The 15,051-nt window shown below is 27.4% G+C and overlaps 1 protein-coding gene across 1 annotated transcript; it reads left to right on the top strand.

Annotated features, from left to right (window-relative positions):
- The first annotated feature begins 397 nt into the window (after positions 1–397).
- Positions 398–9,582, top strand: LOC107163828 (uncharacterized). The gene is made up of 6 exons (XM_015511423.2): positions 398–1,434; positions 7,082–7,255; positions 7,378–7,519; positions 7,603–7,943; positions 8,755–8,956; positions 9,089–9,582. The coding sequence occupies exons 1-6, from the start codon at positions 649–651 to the stop codon at positions 9,403–9,405; spliced, it is 1,962 nt and encodes a 653-aa protein (XP_015366909.2). The 5' UTR covers positions 398–648; the 3' UTR covers positions 9,406–9,582.
- Positions 9,583–15,051: the final 5,469 nt, after the last annotated feature.

A 15,051-nucleotide genomic window follows, 5' to 3' on the forward strand; every position in this document is an offset into this window, starting at 1 on the left:
TATACCCAAATACACCAGTCATTACCACGATTTTAAGATAATATATTATGATTTTGATTTTTTTTCGGTAAATATTTAATATTTAAAAAATATGAAATTGATGGTGTTTCACCAGCTACTTATTGCCTTATTGGCTACCTATTTTTATTTTCATCCGACCGGCGTAGACCGTCGCGTTTCCGTTTTAGATCGATTCGTGCATTATTGGCGCCAAAAATTTGAACAAAAGTACAATATCATATACAATATTACAATATATTAATTATATTAATTATTATAATATACACGGGACACGGCTATCCTTGATAATATTATTATTTATTATTATTATTAATATCATTATTGTTGATGTTGTTATGTCGTTATCAATACCACGGTCGTTGGGTTTTTTCTGTGTTTAATGTTTATAAGTTATAACAATAATTATGATTATGAAATCCATTATCCCATTCAGTATTCACCTCTCACATACCGATATATCGCACGATTGCCACTGTTCGAGTATTCGTCGTTGGAGACTTCGATGTTCGAGTAATCGTTCGTCGGCAATCGTGTTATTGCTTTTGCGTTATTTGTCATTTCGTGTTCGGTAAGTGCATGTCCCGTTCGATTTAGTAAGCAACCTGCTACGAATCGCGGTTGACCACCATGCAGAATAACGACGATAACTATAGAAGTAATAATAATTATTCAATTTGGAGAAATGATGGGAATAACCAAGAACAGCAGCAACCGGACCGTCCAGACGAAACACGTGATCCGGACCGTGGGATAGTCGTCAACCATGGCAACACCGACAATTCTACTTACAACACTACTGCATATTTAAAATATTTCAACGTGGTAAAACCAGTCGAATTATCTATGTTTTCCGATAAAAACCTGTACGATGAATCAAAAATGCCCTCGTCAACATATAAGCCTTTGAGTTCAAACCCTGTTTCGGGAACAGTAGGCGCCAAAAACAACAAAAACTCGGGCAAGTTGAATTGGAATGATAACAAATCCAGACAATATAACGGATATCGTCAGAATCAGTTCAACAACAAGAAATATCCAAACAAATATCGGAATAACAAAACCAAAGCCTCAGTGAGATTCAACGATTTTGTTTCAGTGACAAATGTCCACAATACACCCTTTGGAAAAAATGATCAGCCAGGTTCTATAAATAATTCTGGTTGTACAGAACCGGCTTTCAGTCAAAATGTTTTGACCATTAATGATTTGCCTGGCATAGATGAAAATTCTGAATATGATTCAGAATGTGAATCTGACCCAGGTGATATAGAGAAGATGAATATGATGACTGCTGCAGATTTTAATGATGATCGTTATGCTCGCTATGGGATACACGAGGCAGAAATCAAAGACTATGTGCGCACTATTACGTTTAAAAACTGCATAGAATATTGTTCAAAAGGATATATTAAAGTAAATATAATTATATCTTGCTAAAGTTACTTATATGTTTTTAAATATAGGTACATAAGTAGGCAGGTTAGTACACTTATTAACAATATTTAAAATATCTACCTATCTAGGTTCAGTTACTATAAATTATGTTTTCTCATCATTTTGTGATCAGTCCGTAAAATTGTAATTACAAATGCATATTATGGGATATAGTGATAGTTTCTATAGATAATATAGATAATTAAGACAGTAAATTGTTGTGTTATTTTAATAATTATTTGTTCTATGCAAATATTTTTTAACTTAATATGATATGTTTTGTATTTTAATGAAGGGGGCTAGGTGTATTCATTTAGATATTTTTAATTTTTAATTTTACAAAAGAGTGATAAAATCTGCTTATATTTACATTCAAAGTAAGTAATACAAGTAGTAGCTAGCTATCACTTGAGTGTTCACTAGACAAGTAATTCCAACATACCTACCTTATTATTAAAATTAATAAAATATATGAAAACATCATTAAAAATATTATTTTATAATATTTTAATGATTATAACTGCTCCTATTTCCAAAACATACAGTCGGCATTTTTGTTTCTTCGGGATACATAAAAGACAATTGTTACGTACTCCCCCCAACTGAATGTACAATCAACTTACTTCAACATATTTATGATAAATTTAAATATTTCTTAGATAAGCGGTTCCCAAAATTTTTTGTGTCTCAGCACCTTTTTTTGAAATAAGGTGTTTATATGGTGCCCTTCGAAAATAATAATAAAAAACCATAGCAATTTGTAATACTGTAAAGTGGGGTCACTTTGATAATTTTTTTTCATTTTTTTTAGTTCTATACTTATTATACTAATAACTAACTGAAATATAAAACATTTAATTATTAATAATTATTCTATACCTTAACTGATAATTGCCTAAACTAATTTTTTTTTTCATTTTCGTATTAGTTATAACTATGATAGATAATGATCAAACTTACCCATCTTTTGGGGTGACTTTGATCACTGCCCTGAAAATGTGTATAAACCATGAAGAATAAAGATAAGGAGCTCGCACTCGCTGATACAACCAGGCCGACTTTCGCTCGTACAATAAAAGTTGCGCGGAATCACCACGGGTTGCGCGTCGTTCGATGGTTATAATAAAAATATTTGAATAACATGACGAATGCATACAGTAATTTGGAAGTTTTTAGCATTTATTTCCAAAATAAAGAATGCGATGTTAATTATATAATATTGTAGATATAGAAAAATTGTTAACTGTAAACTGGTGTTTAATAATGTTAGTTAGGTTATAATTATAATACCTACAGGCTATAATAGGTAATACAATAAACACATTCAATAAAATATTAATGATGTAATTCTTTCTGACCTTTAAACTTAGTTTAAATAACTAACTAAACAAAATTAAGAGTTATAATACAATATACAAGAAATCAATTAGGAAAATAAAAAAAATTATAATAATAACATTAACATTTTCCAACGTTCTAATATTTTGAGGTCTTCCTGAGTGCTCGTGTTTTGTCCTTTGCAATGTTGTCAATAACATTATTTGATCTTTTACAAATCATATGCATCCTTGTCACAGTATAAAAATGGAGTATTCTTTGGGTAAATTCTCGACAATGTTCAATGCAACCAATAAGTGGCAAGTTTTCAACATTTTCTAATGTACCGGCAACATCAAAAAATGTATCTACATTCAATTTATTAATTTCGATTGTTTTAACAATAACTGATTCTAATGTTGAAATTAAATAATAAAGTCTATTGCTAGAAGCTAATAATCCTCCTCTGCTACGTACTTCTAACACTTTATTTCTGTTAAGTTCTTCAAAGTTGTTAAACTTCAAACTATTTTGACAGTTCTGGCAGGTAGAAAACCGTATTGCTTTACGTCTTACATATCCAGATATGTATGTTATTATGAAATCATTTGGATTATTAGGAGTTCTTTCAATTATTTCTTCAAGATCGTCGCAATGTATACCTTGGTCCAATATACGATCCATGCTATCCTCCCAAGAAATTTTACTTTTTTTTGAAACATTTTCAGTCACATCCTCTAGGGTCATCAGGGTTTCCAATATTTCACCTCCAGAAACATTGCTACCTTTTGGTGGCTTAACTAATGAATATGTGGAAATTAGTCGAAACATTTGTATATAAAGAACTGAGTCTGGGTGGTCATTTGACCCACAAGCAGACCTCATCATTCCAAAAAAACCTCTAAAAATACACATAAAATATAATTTAACTAATTTTTAGATAATTGTTAATTTTTATTTTACTTCAAGGGCATCTTGATTCAATCTAGATGTCATCACATATTTATAACCACAATTAATTTGCAAAAAACTTGATATTTCTAAACATGCAGTAAGTGATATCTTAAAACCAGAACATGTATTATTCGACATAAAGTGTTTGTCATCTACCATAGATTCCCACTGTTTCATATAAGACAGAAATTCACCAATTGCCTAAAATTCAAAAGTTATGGTTTATAAAATGAATGCAAATACTATAAATCTATACATAAAGTTATAAAGTAGGTATATTTTAATTACTGTCCAGTGTATTGAATTTGGTCGTAATGCATTCAATGGAGTTCTGGAATTCATTGCAATAATTAATTTTTGTATTCTAGTTATAAATTTAATAGTTGGTTCACAATCTGCCAAGTCTTTATGGAATCCTTTCAATAATTGCATTGCTGATGCAATAGGCTCACCGAAAAACTGTATAATATATTAAAATTAACTTAAGTTATTACATTAAATAATTAATCACAATATGTATTAGAAATTACTTGAAATGCCATAGCTACATTCATTTTTTGATAATGTTTTACTTATAAGATATAAAACATAAGTCAACAACTGTAGAAGTGTATAGTGTAGTACCGAGACAGACGTATAAAAGTATAAATAAATAAATCATGAATTAGTATAATTAGTATAAACATCGAACGACCTGCGACCTAGTGGCGAAATCACATACCTTATTTCGTGCGGATGGAAACGAGTGTGTTTTATTTACGCGCGTCAACGGGAGTGCGAGCTCCTTATCTTTATTCTTCATGGTATAAACATAGGTACAGTCATACAAGTGATCATTCTCGACCCACAAAAAAATCGGTTCGTTAGTTTTTGAGTTATTTTATTTTTTAGTTTTGGGGTGACTGATCGGGTATCAAAATCATTTAAATATTAATTATTATAAACAAATTGTATTGTTTATGTTATAACAAAATTTTGTCCAGTATATATAAGTCATAACTCTGTAGTTGGTATTCTAAAACAAATAAAATAGGTAAGTATGTATATAGGTATTAAAATAGGTAATAGGTAATTTATACATAATATTTATTAAGTTTATTCAGTCTTCTTGACTAGTAACAAAAGGATAATTATGTAATTTATAAAAATAAAAAACTTAGATAAGTACCCTAATAAAATAGATAACATGTAATTAAACATTAAAGAAAAGTATTAAGTTAATGTAGTCTTCTTGACTAGGTAGTAACCTATGAAAATATTTATTTAATTGTAATTATACATATGTAAAGGCATTAAATTTATGTTAAAACATTAATTATATTAAGATTTAGGTATATGTTAAATTAATGGGATTAATGATAACATTCTATGGCAGCGCGTCGCCCCTGTAAAGACACTACGGCGCACCAGGGTGTGGTGGTACACAGTTTGGGAATCGCTGTCTTAGATCATATAGATTCTTAACTAAATGTCCTTGGCAGTTCGTAGATGGTTACTTGGGGTCCACAAGGGGGTTGTGAGTTTTATTTTAAATAACGCAAATAGTAATGGTTGTTCATATTTCTTTATGATTTTCGATAATGTTTTTAAGATACCAATAATAATAATGTGTTGCCTACATTCTGCCACTTGAAAGACAACAATTTTTTTATGTATCAAATTTAGATTACTTTAATCTATTTTAAATTACTTAAATGCTATATTAAGTTATTGTGATTGTAATATACAATCTTATGAGAATTTCAACTTAACTCGGAAACTCAACACTTGAACTCGAACTCTCAAAAAATAATATTTCTTTGTCCAGAGTACGGTCCCAGATTTCAAGGCAATATTGCAATCAAAAGCACAGCAAATGTCACATTGAAACTTGTTTTAAACTATTACAAAAAGTGATTATTCACTGTAATATAATTAATTTAGTATTTAATCTTTTAGTCTTAGTAATATCATTAAAAAATAATAAAATTTATACTAATTTTTTTTTTTTGTGGGGGAGGGTCTGTGATCATATTTTATATTTCAAAGGGATCCGTGACTCAGAAAAGGTTAAATACCTATGACTTAAATGTTAACCATCTTATTCTTTCTTGTAATTCCTCAAATTTTACAATTAAAATGATATTTGAAACCAGATAAATATTTTTAATATCTTATATAACATCAAAAGGGTTAGAAACTTACAAACTTACAAACTTAAACATTAGTTAAATAATAGTACTTTAATAAATTCCATCATCTAGGTCAGCCTCAAATGCTTAATAACAAAGGATTACAGTAGTGTAAACATACACAACTTACACTCACTTACATCCTTCAATTTGAACATTGTAGATTGCACACCATTATAATATATTTATTATATTTATATTATAATATATTTTACTAAATTAAAATTTTCAGCCTTTTTAAAATCCACCCACTATATAAAATGGAATAAAATAAAATACATTTTGTGTTGAAGGGCTGTTATTTTTTAACGTTTTCAGCATATATAAATATAAAGGCCTGCACACACTGCGGCGGTAGCAAAAAAAGCTGGCCACATTTTACCACAACAGCACCGCTAAGCCAATAGAAACTTACCGCCGCCGTTGCAGTGTGCGATAATCTTAATGAAGGTATAATTTGACATTTTTTAAATATATTCTTCTTAATTTTATACCTATAGATAATTTACCCACCTTAAAGGGATGATGTAAGTATCACATGATTTGTAACATGGTTGGTTTTGTATAACGTTTAAGCTAAAATTTCAGTCTTTTTGTTCTATTAATAATTTGATGAGCTTAGTGAAAAATAGGTTAAATAAATTATTTTTACATGTTTAATGTCGTTTTATTTTTACCTCGAAAATCTGAGCCTTTTTTCATTGATCGAAAAATTAAATATACATTATTATCTATTTATTATCTATAATATTTTCGATTCGATTATCTATCTTTTTTAAACAAAGCTTGTGTTGGAGATATATAATACAATTATTAATAAAATACATCTTATATAAAAATATACCTATAAAACTTAAATTTAAAGATACAAAGTATAGATTCTAAGCACAAATAAAATACAGTTTTGTGATATTTTAAGAAAATTGTATGTGAATAAAAGGAAAAAATATAAAATAGCATTATATTCAAAATACACGAATATATACAACCTAGATAATATAAATATTAACATAACTTAAAATGTAATAATATAACAATACATTCATACTCTACTCTCAGAGCTTAAAATATAATTATATACAAATTTTTGTTGGTAAAATATTAAATATAAATATAATAATTTTTACTACTTTTCTTCTGTCTTATGAATTATGCATTACAATTGTTTTAAATTCATTTTTCAGGATAAAGTGGTATTAGTTATCCGCTGTGGTATTGGCTTATTACCTTTGTTATGTGCTCGGGATGGAAAAGCCAAAAAAGTAATTGCTTTAGAACAGTCGGCTTGCATTGAATATGCTCGACGTATAATCACAGACAATCGGTATAGTACTGTGATCACCTTAGTCCAAAGCAATGTAAGAATAATTGGATTATATTTTATATGACCTATTACTAATATTATACATTTTAATATGTAAATGTTACACAATGTTACAGCTTTCTTACTGCTCCTATTTAAATAATTTTGTATTTTAAGGTTCATGACTTAAAACAGTTGCCGCACAGACTGAAAAAGGTAGATGTTATATTATCTGATTTTTTGGGAGACTGTGTTTTAAGTCAAGGAGATCAAATGGAACAGGTTATTGAAGCTAGAGATCGTTTTCTTGTTTCAAATGGTTTGTATTGATATATAATTTAGTCACCAAGTATTTTTCCTTATATTTAAATTTATTTTATGTTAATTTGTATATTTTTATAGGTTTAATGATTCCTATGCGTGTTACTCTGTATTGTCAGTTATTAGAACAAAGGCGAATCTTTGGAAATTGTCGTATTCGCAAAAGGATTAAAAAAAAGACAAATAAAAAATCTGATAGTTGCTTAAATTTAAACAAGTCTGATAAATCCGAAACTGATACTGACAGTTCTTCAGATTCAACATTGTGTTCATGGTGGAGTGATGTTTATGGATTTGATATGAGATCAAATACAGAAATGATAGTTGATTGTGATTCTGAAAGCGTAGACTGTCCTAAATTAGCAAAAGAAAAGTGGCACTTGATGGATGAACCTCTAGTTACATTTTTTGATCCGTGCAAGGTAAATAATTGATTTATGTTTCTTGAAGATAAAGAATAAGATGCAACTCAATATTATTTTACTAAACATTCTGTTATAGGTACAATAATTATAAAGTTTCTTATTTATATTAAAGATGTTATTGTATTTAACTTATTTGACTATTTAACTGTATTAGCATATTTATGTATATAATAACAATAACAATAAAAAACTAAGTACCTATGTTGTTGTTAATAAAAACAAATAGTATTTAACAGAGAATATAAAATGTTAAATAAATAGTATTTTTAATTAAAATTTTTGTCGTTATTGTAAATTTTAAAATGCTCATAAATTGTTTCAAAATTAAAGTATAAAATATCTATGTGGATCCTAGAAAATATTGTTACTTTTAATTTTATAACAGTCTAATTCACTTTAATATTAAAAACAACAAAGTTATGTGGAATTTTTTGAGTCTAAAATTGTCTGTAATGCAGTATTAAACGATAGACATTCATGTGCAACTACTACACCATCTTGTTTATAAATAATGATATTCAATTATTTATCATTTATAAATAAATTACAAAAAATGTATTTACATTGATATATTCATAGAACCGAAAACATTTTGATTAGAAATTCTATAATTTATTTTGCTTTATAAAAATTATATTAATTATAAGTAGTTTTTAGTACTTACTTAAGCAACGACAAATAATTGGACCCAAATCTAAATTTTAATCAAAGCAATCATTTTTAAATCTGTACTTTTATAATTTAAAGTGATTCTTTTAATATATATCCTTTTAAAAAACTGATTTTTTGAACTAAGTATATTTTTCAGGTAGTATCTAATGCTTGTTTATTAAAGAAGTTTGATATGTATAAGTGTACTATAGATGAAGTTCGCCATGTACATAGTAAAGACTTAGTTTTAGAGTGTATTACACCTTATACGAGTGCCAATGGAGGAGACTATGCACATATGTTAGAATTATTTATGGTAGTTGATTTTCCTAATGGTCAAGAAATTATCGATGATAAAGGTATAAATATTTTAATAGTATTTTACATATTTTTTTAAAAATTACTAACTTAAATTTCTTGCGATTTTGTTGAAAATGCTTTTACATAATTGTCCAAATCTAACTCTTTAATTAAAATGATTATGTTTATAGATGAGCTACAAATAGGATTTTCGACATCATCTTATTCACCATTTACTAGATTTAGACAGACTGGTTTATTGTTACGGGATCAGCTGCTTGTTGAACAAGGTAACAAGTTTATAATTAATGAGTTCCGTATGTGGCGTGGTCCTCAAAAAACTAAAAAAACTATGACTGTTGGAGAAAAAACTATCACTAAAAGTACTTGTAATAGATGTGGACCAGAAGAAAATTTAAAGCTAAGGTTAAGATATACATTTGTCAACAAGTATACCCAGGCGAATAATAGACGTTGTGCTTACATCTTAACAAAGCAATTATTTTAAGATTTAAATCAAAGGTTTTTGAATACTTTACTTAATATATTAAATTTGGATTTTACAGTTATTATTTATTTTATTTTATTATTAGATTATATTAAACCTAATTAATAAGTATTAAAACATTCTTAGGAATAAAGTTATTTTAAAGCAACGTAAAAATAAAGAAACATTTTTAATTAACTATTTTTTTTTTTTATGTTAATTGTATTTTTCCTTCATGTCTATTACTTGTCATGAACTCATGACCAATAATATCATAAATTATAATGTTTTATTTTTATATAATTAATCATAATGTGTTAGTGAATTTGATAATAAGACAGTGTTTAGTGTACAAATGAAATATTTACAGACCAAATAATTGGACTAGTGTAATCTTCGCATTGCACACATTAATTGGTTATCATAATTCATGGCCAGTGGCGTATTTAGGGTTTTTCCGCCTTTAGGCACTTTCCAATTCGCCGCCTTTCTCCCACCTCCATCCTTCCTACAATTATTTCTAAAACGTATTTAAATATACAATTTATTATATTAAAAAAGATACATTGAGATATATGTAGATATACTAGTATGATTAATTTTGAGCGAACAAAAATTAGTTGAGTTTGATTTCATCAAATGAAAAATACTTTTTCTAATTTTGTAAAAAAAAATTGTTGAAATTTGCCGCCCTCCAATGTTGCCGCTCTAGGCCCGGACCTATAGGGCCTGTGCCTAAATACGCCTTTGTTCATGGCTCATTCCAATAAAATTATTTTCAAACGTTATATGATAAATTTAAAGATGTAGAACTATTAATAATTCATAAGCTGTAATAGAGATAAATGTCTGTGATAAAATTATTAATGTTTACCAATAATAGTAATATTTATGTTAGTTCGACCAAGTATCAAAAAATTATATTTGACTAATTTTGAAATGGGACTTTCAGATTCAATATGTAATTATTAATTTAGAAATTTTTTTGCAGATTTAAAGAATGAAAAAAAATCCTTAATATTTATTATTTAAAATTGGTAGTATAGCTTTAGTGCAATATTAATTAAGCTATGGTTTAATGGTATGGGTTAACTTTACAACATGGATGTAACTAGCAGGAGGGCTAAGCCCGTCCTGAGCCATCTTAAGCTCTTCCTAAAATATTTTAATATTTAGGTTATCTTTATTATAATAAATTATGTAATTTATAATCTATATTTATTATATTAATTATATAAATTACTAGCTGAACCCATGCACTTGGTAGCCCGTTAAAAATCCTACCTCTTATATGTCTCAAACTGTGTCTTAAATTTATTTCCTGTGATTTTGCTAGCAGTATATTTTTATACATATATATTAGATAAAGGTTAAAATATACTAAGTAATAATCTTACAACGATATTCAATTTAGTTTATTATTATGTAATTTTATTTGTTTTATCGAGAACAGGGTAACAATTCAAACATTTAATTGAATGATATTTGGGTCTATCACATTTTAATTTGGTCTATCTTCTGTCCATAAGCCTAATATATCACTGTACCAAATGTCATCACAATCGATCCACCCTTTAAGAATGCATAAAAGGCAAACAAACAGAAATCTATTTTTATAAATATTGATAACCAATGGTAATACCTATAAATAAATAAATAAATTGTCGGTTATTTCATATGATACCTATCCAAATATAAATAATTAGCTATACTCCATAAGCTTGGCAACATGTGAGTCATCATTTTTCTCTATGAGAAAAAACAATACTTATCTAAGGTCCAACATGGAACAAGATGGATTTACCGATTTAAGTATAATAAACACAGAAAAAGAGTTATCTAACCAAATTGATAATGAATCAATTTTAACAAGTTTTATGAGATTATAATGCAACTAATGATGTATAATATTATAAATATTTATAATATGTAATAAATATATAAATTATGACTATACAACTCTTTGATTTTTACAATTATCAAAAAAAATAATTTACATTCGATTTGTGATAGTTTTAAATTGTATCAGCATTATAGATAAAATTTTATGTAGTTAAGTACTGGGTAGAAGACAAGTCTCCCAATATTCTCGTTTTTAAAACTATTTGGGCTCAGGCAGTCAAGCCCTATGCATTTGAGGACCTTATTTACACCCATGCTCTGCTGACATAAACTGAATGTCACAATAAAGTCATTATTGAGATTTATTCTGAGAAAACTATATTTTGGTAATGTTATTTTAATTAGTCTTAGTAATTATAACTTTTTGTCATACTGTTTTTGTAGAAATATTGACGCTTAAACATAAACCTAAACATCATTATCGCACTAAAATAAAGCATTGAGTAAAACTTCTTTTTTTATTTTATTTTGAATCCACTAGTTTACAACTATGATAACTCAACAGTTACAAAACAAAAAAGAAAAACAATACAAATTTAGATAAACAATAGATTAATTATTTACTATATTATATTGCCAGCCTCCAATATATATAATGTGATTAGGTATCATTTTTGTAGCTGTTTATGATTTGGTGTTTAAAATAAAGTAAAGATTGAGAAGAATATTAAGAGTTTTAAGAGTGTTATATAGAATTTATCCGCCATTTATCGTTTAAGCCGCAGGGCAAGACAGTTAAATAAAATATGAGAGAAGTCATGGATACACTCATTTAAATGAAGTGTACAAAATGGTGAGTCGTTTAGTCCAAGTTTAAAATAGTGATTTAAGGTAATAAGGAATGTCTTATATGTAAACGATTAAATTGAACTATGTGTGATTGTTGTACGTTTAGGTTGTTAAACCAAGGACTCATGGTACTGGGGCCAGGTGTTCATGCAAATAATGTGTAGGTATTAACTACTATTAAGTATTATAATATTTATAAGTGTAGGTACCAGAGTCCAGAACTATAATATATACCCACATTTAAATATTATACAGTATGAGTTATAATAATCACACTATTTTATTGTTACCAATGTTACCTAACAACTGTTTTTTTAACTTTAACTTGTAACATTCATTTTTAATGTGTACTATGCATATGTATAATATTACACTTGTTCTCTATTTATAAATTATACCTATAATAAATTTGTTGATATTATTTTTTTTAATTATACCTAAGTAGGTACTCTTATAAAATCTATTAATAAAACTAATATTTAAGTCATTAATAAATAAATATTAAATATTATCATTATTAAATATCTTTTATGTCAAAAAATGAATTGTTATTTAAGAAGATCCCAAATTTAGTTTTTACCAGGGCCAAAAATATAGGGGGCCTGTGATTAATTAATTAAATATGATTCAATAAACAATAAGTCAATTAACATTAATGAGTAGTAAGACGCGTGTGGGGAGGGGGAAATTTGCTGCGGACATATACATATTGCACTTGCATAGTTGCATTACCAATATTATCAAGTCATGTAGAGATCATTATTTCTTCCAAAAATATTAATAGTGAAACATTTATTAGGTATGTCATGTTAAACGAACATTTTGGAACAATAAAATTATACTTTTTTAAACTATTTATATCAGAGAACATCGTATTTTGCAAAATAAAACCATCAATAAAATTAATATGAGACAACTAAACTTGTTTATTAGAAAGGAAAAATTTGTATTGTATAATATTAGCAAATATTTAAAATGTCTTGGTTAAAATGGAAGAAGCTATTAATAAGTTCTTTTCTAATATAGTAAGTATTTATGCATAATATTTTTCCAATAAAAAAATAAAAATAATAAATGCTAAATTACTATAGGATAACGACTTCTGTTAATTTCTCCAAGAAATATAAAAAAATTACTGAACTTTAAGCGAATTATAATTTATTTAGGTATTTAATCGTTACAACAATGACGCAGGCTAACTTAATATCACCACTCCACAAAAGTCATCTCTCAGCCTGATCGCTGAAGCAATATATAATATAATATATAATAATAAGCATATTTTTTTTTCCAAACTTCTAACGACACTGCATTGTATTTTTCACAGAAATGTTTCAAATACTTTCCTGACTCCTGAGTGTCACCCATCAGTCATCACCCAATTTTTAATTTTTTTTTTGTCTGAGTGGTAGAGGGTTTGTATTACTTGTACATATTGTATTTAAAGGTTGTCTATGGTTCTTTAGTGTCATTTAAAACAAATTCGAATTTTCTTAACAAAGTTGTTCCAGATACTAATCTGAGTGGCGAGTGATATATTATTTCCAACTTTATTGTAACTTAAGAAGATGCAAATCCTGTTGTTTAAGAAATGTGAGATTGATACACTTAACATAAGCACAATGATTATGATTTTATGAAACATTTATGTTATGCAAAAAATCCGCCGAAGAGACTGATGTTTGTTATACAAATTGACATTGTTGCTTGTTTAAAATGTAATTGTAGTTGTAAAAAAATAAGCATTAATAAATAACACACATGTTGGTTCAATAATTATTATCTAAATGCATCCGATTTTTAGACTTTTAGAGACATTACAAATTTGAAATTTGCAACGAGGATGGGATCATAGGTGTGAATAATGGGGGAGTAAGCCCCTTCAATTGTTATAGCCCCCCTCCCACAAAAAAAACTAATGTCAAATATATACCACATTATAAGTGTCCGATATAAACCTGAGCTTCAGTCCCACCACGAGAAAAAATCTCAAACACTGGGCCTATGTATGGGAAGATGGGATATATTCTGGAAACTACCTACTCAAATATGCGAATATTGTTATCATATTGTTCAGCAATATTATGATTTATGAACAATCATAATGGATCCAGAGAATGATTATCAAGGAGTAATATCATTAAACCAAGGTGGAGCAACTTTTTAAAAAGGTTCCTTTATTGAAAAAATGAGACAAATCACTGGATTTAAACTGGAAGATGATTTTGATACGTGATGGGCGGAAAGGTTTGATAAGTTGTATGTTATGTTAAATTAAATGAATAAACTTAAAAAAGAAATTAATGTTCTAAACGTTGCTTAGCAATGAAAAGGCTATTCAGTAATGCGAGATTTGTGCACTTCAAAGAAACCAGAAAGTAAATTAAATTTATGATGAATTAAAATGAATAATGATTATTATAAAAAGCAAATTAAAAAAAATTTAAATAAAAATATTATAACTGAATTACATACATCCTAAACCTAATTCAATTACCACGCAATATAAAATCAGAGAACGTAAACAGTAAGTCGAACTAAACGACAATTCACTTTATCACGGTTCTTAAAAAATACAGTATAAATGTATAATATTGTGATTTTGGGTTGAAATTTGATGGTATAATGCGTGATAAATTAATTTGGGAGCTCATAGATCTAATATTAAAAAAATATGGAGGATTTAACAATTCAAAATTCAAAAAATGTGTCGAGTTGAGTTTAGCAACGGAAGCTGCTAATAAGGATGTCCGTATATTGTCAGTATATTTGGAATTAATATAAAAAAATCAATTATTGATCGTTTAGCTTATATGAAGAAAATCGGACTTTAATTCAACCATTCAAAATTAGGCAAAAATTTTAAATTTATATACCTAGCAGTTTAAATAGTGTAATATAAAACCAATAGACTACTATTACAATATTACCCACTACTTATTAATTATTAATCATTAATAGGTTAATATTATATAT

Source organism: Diuraphis noxia, unplaced genomic scaffold (genome assembly GCF_037042655.1).
Source record: "Diuraphis noxia isolate RWA-SAM2 unplaced genomic scaffold, SU_Dnox_SAM2 contig0001, whole genome shotgun sequence".
NCBI lineage: Eukaryota > Metazoa > Arthropoda > Insecta > Hemiptera > Aphididae > Diuraphis > Diuraphis noxia.